Source organism: Pseudochaenichthys georgianus, unplaced genomic scaffold (assembly GCF_902827115.2).
Source record: "Pseudochaenichthys georgianus unplaced genomic scaffold, fPseGeo1.2 scaffold_591_arrow_ctg1, whole genome shotgun sequence".
Classification (NCBI taxonomy): domain Eukaryota; kingdom Metazoa; phylum Chordata; class Actinopteri; order Perciformes; family Channichthyidae; genus Pseudochaenichthys; species Pseudochaenichthys georgianus.
The window spans coordinates 77,905-90,000 of NW_027263150.1; the positions used below are offsets into that span (position 1 = coordinate 77,905).

General features: G+C 41.5%; 1 protein-coding gene across 1 annotated transcript in view; it reads left to right on the forward strand.

Annotated features, from left to right (window-relative positions):
- LOC117443350 (zinc finger matrin-type protein 4-like) overlaps positions 1-12,096 on the forward strand; it is a gene marked incomplete at its 3' end in the record, with an annotated part of 117,698 nt that overhangs the window by 70,547 nt on the left and 35,055 nt on the right. Inside the window, exon 3 of the mRNA XM_034079339.2 lies at positions 7,979-8,068. Coding sequence (XP_033935230.2) covers positions 7,979-8,068 — 90 coding nt within the window. The remainder of the gene's footprint in view (positions 1-7,978; positions 8,069-12,096) is intronic.

Here is a 12,096-nt window from a genome sequence, read left to right on the forward strand (position 1 = left end):
ATCATCAAATATTGATTTTAATTTCTAACAAAAGCAACCTTAAAAAAACAAACAATAACAAAATAGACACATCAACACAACTAAGAGAAGAACATGGAAACTTGAGTGCAAAAGGCCTTCAACAAAGAGACGCAATAGAACTAGAAAAGGATGCAAAACGACCATCAGACACATACCAATCAAAAATAGACAGAACATGTTTGAAAAGAGACACATAAGGACAGAACAGAGCTCAACACTTACACTAAGACACACAAAACAACAACAAACAGATGCAAAACGATCACACTAAGCCAAAAAACAACCACAAAGATACAGAAATAGGCAACGAAGAAACGCAACATGTCTCCAAAGACACCATGGATGAACGTAAAACCATTACAAACGGACACCAGACCATTACAACACGTCTGAACATGTGCTTTGAAGCATCTGTGAATAAGCTTTCTACAGGACTCCACAGCCACTGGTGCTCTGAGCTAAATGCTAAAGAACGTTTTACTCTAAAGGTTTGCAAATGAGCAGCGAACACGAAGTTCAGCTGCGAGGATGAGTCATGGGTTACAGGCGTTTGGTCAGAGGCCCAGGAGGTGTGAGGAGAAGCAGCTTTTAGGACGGCCTGTTCTCCAAAAACATTGTGTCCTCTACTAATTAAATCCCCGTTGTGCTTTTACTGTGAACTCGTAACACTCACTTTGTAGATTTCATTTGATTCTGGACGGAATAATGTGGATACTAACATTAATTTCACGGAAAAACATCCAATAGTTGTCGAGATATTTCATCCACAGTAACATTTCAATCAGCTCAAGATGAATATTCACATTAATTACGTCACCGTCTGTTTCCTGTAGTTATTTAACTGCTCTTTTTACTGTACAGTTTTATTATCATGCTGCTGTGTGTATTGTATTTCTGTAACTCTGGCACAAGAACTTCCTTCGGGATGAATACAGTCCTATATTATCTTAACCCTCTGAAAAAACACCTTAACTCTCCAAAAACCACCTTAACTCCCCAAAAAAACAACTTGACTCTCCAAAATACCACCTTAACTCCCCAAAAAAACAACTTAACTCTCCAAAACCACTTAACTCTCCAAAACCACCTTAACTCTCCAAAATGCCAACTTGACTCTCCAAATACCTCCTTAACTCTACACAAAAACCTTAACTCCCCAAAACATCACCTTAACTCTCCAAAAACCACCTTAACTATCCAAAAATCACCTTAACTCTACAAGAACCACCTTAACTCTACACAAAAACCTTAACTATCCAAAATACCAACTTAACTCCCCAAACAAACACCTTATAGTTGTTGTACATGAGTCTTAATATGCTCAATATGGGCCTAATGAGGCAGCAGTACCACAAGAATAGTAATTTTCCCGTAATAACACTTAACATATATGATCTATTCTTATGTAACAAGACATGAAACTATAAGTGTTAATTAAGTCTAAATAACTCAAAACGTTTTCATAACAAATAAGCTAGTAGTGTGACTCTAATATGTTAATTAACTAGTTGATTGTGATAAGTGTAGAGGACATATCATGCAAAATGCACTTTGTGATGTCTCTATACATCAACATGTGTCCCCGGTGTGTCGGGGAACTCACGCAGCGTCAGAAAATAAAACCCTCTCTCTTTTCCTCCGTACCCAAATCTATAAAAACGGGGAACAACGGAGCTGATCCAGATTTGCGTCCGATATGACGTAATATCTGAAATGTGGACCCACGGGCCAATCAGAAACGTTGCTATCAGAAACGTTGCCCGACTGTTTTGGACATAATATGGTCGGTGTTTACATTAGCATGCTAACACTCAGAGCTAACCTGTACTGGAGAGCATGTGTGTGAAGAAGCAGGAAGTAGAAAGGAACTCACCTTGTGGTGTAACCGGCAAGAGAGAAAGCCTTTGAGCTCCAGACTGTTTCAGATCCTTGATAATCCATGATATGGCGTTTCATCACGGCAGCATTTAGTTTAGACGGTAGCTGCCGGGTCCCGCATGAGCTCAGACCCCTCCTCTTTAAAGATTTATTCCCAAATCAGCACTTTAGAAACAGGAAGTGAAATAGAGGGATATGAGGCATGGCTAGAATTATCTGTTTGGTATTTTGAGCAAAACATTTCATAGACATGTTTTTCATATATTTGTATACATCTGAGACCGATGCTATTGCCTACAAATAGCATGATAGGTGACCTTTAATATAAAGTGTTACCAAAAATGGTTATTTTATTTATCTAAATAAGTATACATTGAAACGTGCACATATTAAGATCTAGCCCTGTTGCAGTGAGGAGGATATCTGCAGCAGGAAGTGTTTGCTCTGCGGAAACAGTGATGTTCCCTCAGCGTGTAGAAACTCTTCAGGGTGACATAACGACAAACGCCTCGAGGGCCATCGACAGCAGGTGAAATAAACTATGATATAATTTGGGAGGTAATGGAAGCTCCTCCTGTGTTAACGGCGCCTCTGTGGCAGCGACCTCACAGGAGAAGATGTTAAACTGTTGTTCATGAGCTCCGTGAATGTGGAAAAGCATTAAATCCACATTATTAACTGTCATCCCGTGGCGGAAAATATATTGTATTTTTAGCAGCGTACACAAGCTGCCTGTTTTATTCTGGATGTTTACTCGCTCATATTTCGTCCCTGTTGACACAGAGTTTGAAATGTCTCGGCTGTAGTGAGCGTGTTATATTCAGTTGGTTATAAAAGATCAAAATAACCTCTTCATTTTACCGAAAAGTAACACAAAGGTGGAGTATGCTTTGTTCCTGTCGAGCTAATTGTGTCTTTAAAAAGAATATGTTTTGCGTAAACTTCTCGGAGTATTTCTTTAAAACAGAGTTAGTCAAAGCAGTTTTAATTAAATCAGTATAACAATATACCTGTGTCCTTATTTACAAATACCTTACTAAGATCCAGGCATGGACGGAGCCGGTGTCTGTCAAGAAGACCCCAAAAGAGACCGGAATCCTCTACTAAGACATGCAAAACAACCACGAACACACACAAAACAACAACATAGAGACACGAACAGACCAAGAAGAGACTCAACACTTCAACAAAAACACGCAAAACATCCGTTAAGAGATGCAAAACAGATACCAAACAGATGCAAAACAACCAGCAGAAAAACAAAGAATAACCAAATACACACAAAAGACCATAAAGAGACACAACACAACTAAAAAGGGAAACTAAAGTGCATAATGCATTTTAATAGAGACGGAAAACTACTAGAAAGGGATGCAAAACGACCACCAGTCACATCACAATCATAAAGAAACAGAAAACGCCTTAAAGAATATGCAGAAGGACCAAACGGAGGCTTAAAACCAGTACTCAAGTTGTAAAAAAAAATCAGGGGGGATGGTGGATTTTATCATACATCATGTGTGCTGATAACCCGCCGAGGGTGCGAGACCAACCAGCATAAAGATAATTATTATACTCCTAAAACAACATGCATGTGATGGATGTTCGGATACTCCTTTCATTGCTCTTGACCAAGGCACCTCAGAATTAGAGTCGGCCCCCGGGCTGCCATGGCACCACTAACATTTAGGGTCAAATGCAGAGGACAATTAGGGCAACATCTTTTTTTCACTTTAATTTAAAGGGGGGGAGGGGATACAAAATGTGGTTATAATGGAAGTCTATGGTACACATCTTGTAGGTTAACAGTCCCTCATTTATTATTCGGAGATGGATCAACTGATTATACTAATAATAAAGTCAACATAGTTTTTAGAATATTGAATCATAGTGTATTTTTTCAAAAAAGCAGTTACTGGTATACGATCAAAACTGGTATCTAAAGGGTTACATTTGTATCATAATTATTTAAATCATTATGTAAATTAAACACTTCATGAAAAATGTGAGGAAACAATTCGAAAAAAATTGATCCGTCTTCATTTTATTGCAGTTTAAATACAAATATTTGATGTTAACATTCCCAATGTTACTTTTTTTAACAGGGCATTAAGTGCAAATTGAAATTGTTTACAACATATGAAAATGTATTAAAAGATTATACAGATAATACAAAATAGGACCAATGTTGTCAATGGCTGCCGACTCCACTCTCCCCCATCTCATAGAAGTTTCCAAAGATGTTCATAATCATGCTTTTTGGTCTCAATTTTTTCTGGCTCTTGCTTTCGGATTGTTAGCTAAGCAATGGCTTTGAAGTCACGTCTTGACATATACCTCTGGTCTGAACTTGTTCAGTGGAGGGCCAACACACTTGATGAAAAGCAAGGCTGACATGCTTTTTACCTCTAGGGAGCTTCTAGTTGTGGTTAAAATGTTCATCTGACTAAACCCACGTTCACACTCAGCTGTGGAGATGACCAGAGTGTTCACTGCTTGAAGGAGGGGTTTCAGCTCTTCTGGTGCTGGTGGTATCATTTCATCAACAGTTTTGAGTCTTACCAGCTAGCTAACACGAGAGAAAAACATATAACTCCAAACTAAGTTGTTATTGCTGCTTATGTCCATAGATTCCACCTTTGGTGACTAAAGTAGTGAGTAATGAGTTGACTAATATTACTGATTCTTGGCTTACCTGAAATGTTATTTTTAGTATTTTTAAATATGAAGTCCCTCAGATCGCGTTGTCCTCCTGGTTCCTTGGCCATTGTGATGACCGTTACCTGCGCTTCTGGCATCGATCAAACAAGCGCATCAAGGCGCTCTGGCGCCCTCTAGGGCACTCGCGTAGTATAGCGTCAGTGACTTGCTAAAAATGTCATTGCGTGTGTGCGTGCTCCCTTGCCCACAGTATTTTACTCAAAATGCGCAAAATTAATGTTGAAATAGCAGTAATACCAGTGCCACGTTCATTGATACAATTACATAAGGGATGGAAAGGGGGAATGGCAGTTTTAGAAGGGGGATGATTTTGACCGTTTTTATTTCAGGGGGGATGTTATCCCCCCCTCATCCCTCCTCAACTCGAGTACTGCTTAAAATGTACACTAAGACACACAACAACAACAACAACAACAACAAAAAACAGATGCAAAACGACCACAATAAGCCGAAAAACAACCAAAAACACACAGAAAAAGCCACCAAGAGACAAAAAACATAGTAAAATAAATGCCATTAAATAAGTGTACCAAGATACCTGTGTCCTTAATGCTCTCCTCATCTACTCAGACCATGCAAATACAATGGAGAATGGAAACAGAGGTGCATTGTGGGATGTCACGGCCATCTGTTTTACCTGTGCAGTTTACACCTCCACTTTCACTGCTGTCGCCTGGCTGCTATCACACTAATGTGTACATGCTACACTTCCTGCTGTTACCTAGCTGCTATCCCACTAATGTATACACAATTCGGATTCTCTAAAGTACCGCAGTCTCTTCTCCTAAGTCCTTTTGAATTCCCCTGTCCACTATCCCTTAACCCCGTGACGTTTCACTCAGAGGTCAAGGAATAGACGATGGGGTTAGAACTTAGGAGCTGATCTTTGGACTATTCGACTGCAGCCCGAGGATCACAATAAACCAAAAGTGACGTAGATGTTACTCTTGTGTATGTATATAAATCCACGGTTTTCTTACATTTATGATCGGATTGGCAAAAACTAAAGAATTTGTGTTGACCGCCGTTCAAATGACAGCGTTGTTTTCCCCCAAAGGTGGGCGGGGCCGTAAAGTGACATAGATGTTACTCTCATCTATGGACATCGATCGCCTACTGCTTTATTAGGCCCGCTCGTCAATTTCCAATGATTTAATGTAATTGTTTGCCTGTCTGGCCATCGTAATCGGGCTCTTTGAAGATCAAAAAATCCACGGTTTTCTTACATTTCTGATCGGATTGGCAAAAACTTCAGAATTTGTATTGACCGCCGTTCGAATGACAGCTTTGTTTTCCTCCAAAAGTGGGCGGAGCCGTAATTTTTAACCGGAAGTGACGCATGTGTTACTCATGTATAACAATGTCAATTTCCCCTCTGATTCTGATCTTTGGAGGAAAGCTTTATTTCATGTGTATTTCATGTTTATTGACATTGTTGTTAATGGGACTTCTACCTGGAAGGAATGGGAATCAGATCATTCAAAACATTATTGGAAAAGGCAGGAAATGCACGTAGCATTCAGCGGACATCGATAGGTGAAGATCTATGATGGTGTTGTGTTGAGAGAATACTAATCAGCATGCATTTTGTCATCGCAAAACCTCATAAAAGTTGACATTCAACACACAATAAATGCTTCTTTTGGCCGTGAAAATAAGACTCTTGGAAGATACGAGACACTCGGTGTCTCTACGGACTCTTAAGGGACAGAATATTTGTCTCTTGATGTGTTAAACCCTCCACTATGATCCCAGTTATCCTCCTAATTGTGTCTTTCTGCTGTGTGAGGATGAGCAGAAGGTGAACAGTGGCCTTTTTACAGTATTTCCAAAGAAAAAAGCATTATTTGTGGGCGGGACAGCTAAAAATCTGATTAAACTGAAAGTATTCATTCACAGATTCATGAGGTAATACTCAATGAGATTCATCAACACTCGTTCACATTGTCATTTGTTACAAGCAAATCCATAATAGCTGCTTTACAAAGCTTAATAATATCCTCTTATATTGTTCAGAAAAGTGTCTAAATGTTATTTTTGTGTTCATTATTGCTAACGTTGACGATCTAACTTGATTATCCCCAAAACAGCAATCATTTACTTATAACACGGGCAGTGTTTTGCACTTTAGACAAAGGCAGTGCATTGTAAAAAGGTGTTTTAAAATTCATTGCTTGTTCAATATTACATCTACTCCTCTGGCCAAAAGTGGAAAAGCCATTTCACCCCCTTCAGAAAGCTGTTTGTGCAGCAACTCAGTTTTATTCAAACATGAATCTGATTAAAGGCTTTCTATCTCTTTACCAGAACAGTGCCTCAGACCTTTCTTATTTTACATTAAACCTCCTCTTTGGGACAAAAAACACAGACATGAGTCATAATTTCAGCACTTCCTGTCCTCTGGTCTGGAGGTCAGTGGTTTTCTGAATCTGTTTGTGGTTGTTATCCTAAAATAAGGTGTGTGGTTAACACCGTTGTTGTTCTACTTCATACAACACATCAGTAAACACCCCACTGGTGGATTTAGAAACGAAGTGTGACCGTGCTGTAGTTCCTTTATAGCCCAACATTAGCCTCCTTTAGCTTAGCGGTGGTGACGTGAAGTCATGTGACCGTGCTGTAGTTCCTTTATAGCCCAACATTAGCCTCCTTTAGCTTAGCGGTGGTGACGTGAAGTCATGTGACCGTGCTGTAGTTCCTTTATAGCCCAACATTAGCCGCCTTTAGCTTAGCGGTGGTGACGTGAAGTCATGTGACTGTGCTGTAGTTCCTTTATAGCCCAACGTTAGCCACCTTTAGCTTAGCGGTGGTGACGTGAAGTCATGTGACCATGCTGTAGTTCCTTTATAGCCCAACGTTAGCCTCCTTTAGCTTAGCGGTGGTGACGTGAAGTCATGTGACCGTGCTGTAGTTCCTTTATAGCCCACATTAGCCTCCTTTAGCTTAGCGGTGGTGACGTGAAGTCATGTGACCGTGCTGTAGTTCCTTTATAGCCCAACATTAGCCACCTTTAGCTTAGCGGTGGTGACGTGAAGTCATGTGACCGTGCTGTAGTTCCTTTATAGCCCAACATTAGCCGCCTTTAGTTTAGTGGTTAAGCTCCTGGAGATTGAGAGGACTCCTCATTGCCATTAAAGCTTGTTTGTTGAGATGATCTGCATAATCCAAAATCCAACTGTAGAATTCTATTAGCATTTTGACATGGGAGACGCTAACATTCAGAAATACATTTTCCCTGACCACCCTATTGCTAACACAACAACATGTAAAATTATTGGCTGTCCTGTTTGATTGACAGTGTATACGTCACGACTTAAATTTGTTTATTTCTAACTTTTGTCCCTTTTTCTCCCCTCAGAGTCGGAAACACGCCAACAAAGTGCGTCTGTACTACATGCTACATCCTGTGGATGGAGGCTGCCCCGCCAAGAAGCTCAGAACAGACAATGTGAGTCTGTGTGATTTAACATCCTCCTCTTGTTCCCTGTAATCTCTGACAAACATGCCCACAGCCTGCCGCTCTCTCATGGAAACCCGTATGTATTGTTGGTGGATTTTCCTGCTTTTTCCCATCATGCCCTCCTCCCTCCAGGTCGCAGATAAACATGTTTTTAGAGCGATGAACAATGTGACAGTGACGTGTCTGTGGTCGGATGCTAAGGGATGCCAAGTGTTCGTTCAATACAGAGACACGTCGTGATGCTCCCGTCCCTCCCAGTGCTGAGAACTGGACGAACACGACATGTTTGACAGATTCGATTATGAGGTCTGTCGCTCGATGAGTGTGTGTGAAAGTGTCTGCTGGGAAGTGTGGATTTGAACACTTAAAGACAACGTTGTATTCCTTTGTGTCGGATATTCTCAAAGAGTGTTTAAACCACAGAGATTCTCAACCTGTCCAAGAGACTATTTAACGTTTGAATGCTTATGTCTTACTTCTGTTGGTTGAGCATTGTAGATACACACGTTATAACTTAAAGCTCATATATAATAATGGATCTTTAATACCAGTGAATTTAAAAGAAACAGTTTCTTTGTCAAGTAAAGGTTGATAAAGCTGGCAACGTAATGCAAAGTAATAGCAGTTTTAAGACATTAAACGGCAACGTGGAAGCTTGAAATCAGCTCTTATGGTCTTTTCAAAAGAGACTGCGGTGCTTTGAGAATCCGACTGCACTGACACTATCGACGTGTTTACGATACGCCCAACGATGCCTTCAAAGTGAAGCATACAGAAGGACTCTTAGAGGGCTCTTCCACTCTCCTTTCATTGCCATTTCCCTTCTTCTTCTTATTTCCTCTGATTGCACTCGGATGCCATTTTCTACTTTCCTCTGCCTCCTCCTTTCCCCTCCATCCTTCCTTTTATTCTTCCTTTGCTACGTTCCTTTTCCTTCCCTTTCCTCCACTGTTATAAACTCTCCTCTCTCTAATTTCATTTCCATTAATAATCTTAATCCCTTTCCTTCCCTCTCTTCCTATCTTATCCTTTCCTCTGCTTTTCCTCCACTCTCCTCCTCATCCTCCATTTCCATTATTCTCCTCTCACCTCATTCTCCTTCTGCTTTCCTTTCCTAATCCCTTTCCTTATTATCCTCCCCTCTCCTCACCTTCCTCCCTGCTTGCTCCTTACGTTACCTTCCTTTATTCACCATTTATTTTTCTCATATCTTGTCGTCCCTGCTTTTAGTTTTCCTGTCACATCCAACATCATTTTCCCACTTTCCTCTTCCCTCTTCCTGCAGAACGTCTTGATTTGTTTTCTGTAATCTCTGAGACAGAGGAGTTCTCTGTCTGCTGATGATTGTATCTCTCATACTCACTCAATCAATCAATCAATCAATCAATCAATCAATCAATCAATCAATCAATCACTGTTTATTTAGAGCCCAATATCACAAATGTTACATTTGTCTCAGTGGTCTTCACAGTGTGTTCAGAATATCAGTATGACAATACGACACCCTCTGTCCTTAGACCCTCTGTCCTCAGACCCTCTGTCCTCAGACCCTCTGTCCTCAGACCCTCTGTCCTTAGACCATCTGTCCTTAGACCCTCTGTCCTTAGACCCTCTGTCATTAGACCCTCTGTCCTCAGACCCTCTGTCCTTAGACCCTCTGTCCTTAGACCCTCTGTCCTTAGACCCTCTGTCCTTACACCCTCTGTCCTTACACCCTCTGTCCTTAGACCCTCTGTCCTTAGACCCTCTGTCCTTAGACCCTCTGTCCTCAGACCCTCTGTCCTTAGACCCTCTGTCCTCAGACCCTCTGTCCTTAGACCATCTGTCCTTAGACCCTCTGTCCTCAGACCCTCAGACCCTCTGTCCTCAGACCCTCTGTCCTTAGACCCTCTGTCCTCAGACCCTCTGTCCTCAGACCCTCTGTCCTTAGACCCTCTGTCCTCAGACCCTCTGTCCTCAGACCCTGTGTCCTTAGACCCTCTGTCCTTAGACCCTCACATCGTACAAGGAAACACTTCCAGAGAAAACCCACAGTTTAAAGGGAACATGGGAGAAACCTCAGGGAGAGCAGCAGAGGAGGGATCCCTCTTCCAGAACGGACAGACGTGCAATAGATGCCGTGTGGAAATCCAAGAGATAATACATTTGCAACATAGGTAGTCCAGATGTTTGGAAATGCATGTGTGTATAATAGGAAGATGAATCCACGAGGATATCCATCCAGGACCGATGATCCAGGACCACAGCCACGACTCAAGATCCAGGGCTCGTGATCCAGGACACAGGACTGCAGGATCATCCATGACTCCGGATCCCAGCGTATATAGACACCAAAAAGAAAGACATTTGGGGAAGCTGGGTTAATCGGAACATGAGAGGACACAGGTACAGACAGAGAGAAGGAAGAAGTGAGATGTCCCCAACAAACTAAGCCTATATCAGCAAAACTAGGGGCTGCATCTAATCAGCCCTAACTATAAGCTTTATCAAAAAGGAAGGTCTTAAGCGCACTCTTAAAAACGGATAGGGTGTCTGCCGCCCGAACACAAACTGGAAGCTGATTCCACAAATGTGGAGCTTGATAAGAAAAGGCTCTGGCTCCCATTGTACTTTTAGAGACTCTAGGAACAACCAACAACCCTGCATTCTTGGAACGCAATGCCCTAGTAGGCCAGTAGGGTACAATGAGTTATTTAAGGTAATACTGACACAGTTGAGCATCAGAAGTAGTAACATGTCCGCCTCACTTCCTCATTCCCTCTCCTACTTCCTGTCAGGAAACACATGCTTACAGACTGTTTCACCAACACCAGACAAAGCCTTTTTAACGGCGCCATTCAGCATTTGATTTATACCAATATACCACTTTGCATATTGCAATTTACATGATATATATTGTAGTGCCAATTGGACGACGATGACTCTCTTTGGGAGGATCTATCAGGTTTTAATTCAAACACAGTCCTTCAGTAATCAGATATATTCAGTGTTGTTTCAATGGGGTTTGACGGTTGAAAAATATTGCATATCATCCCTTTTATTTGGCTTTCTTTGGACCTGGTTTGTGTTAGAAACAGGCGGGTATTTTAATGTTCCTTGGTTGATGAAAAATCAACACATCAGGACGTCTAATTAAGCTCTCCAATAGCAACACAAGTTCACAACAACAAGGACCTAAAACACTCACAGGGTCCATGAACAACATTAAGAAGCTTTGACATCAACGGGGTGTCCGACACTTTGAGGACAGTGTGAACGTTATTGAAATGAAAAGGTGGTCTGTACCTGAACGCAGCTTTTCATTAGCGCTCACATGAGGGATGTATAAGCTTAAGTAGTTAATGGATAATGTGGAAAAAGGGTTAGGTTTGTGTAATGGCCACCAGATCTCCCCATGTCGCCCAACGACTTCATGGTTATACAGAGATCCAAGGAAAGGCACGCGCACTAGAGGACGTGTCGGCACATGCCCTAGCTTAGCATCATGACTGTAACCCTAACCCTAACCCAAATTATATTACATAAGACAGGGAATCAAATATATCGGGGCTAGGCAGCACAGAGCACTTAGGGGAACACATAGCATCTCCTTCTCCACACGGCTAAGCAGCCAATAGCAGCTGAAACAGAGCAATATTTGGCAATTTGTTTGGCTTTTCTCTTTGACATTCCAACAATCCTCAGACCAATCATGGTGCATTTATATACATGGCCAAGACTTCCGAATATAAGTATGCTTTATCTACACTTGTACCAAAAGTTGGTTATCACATCGAGCAGTGGTTGGTATTTAATATACTTGTCCTGGAAAGCCTGGTCCATGTACAGCCTACATCTAATATTAGCACCTCCACCTACCTCCACCTACCTCACCCACCTCTACACACACACGCACGCACGCACGCACGCGCACACACACACACACACACACACACACACACACACACACACACACCACTTCAGGGGACATTACATTGACGTACATGCATTTCCTGGAGACTTATCCTAACCTTAAC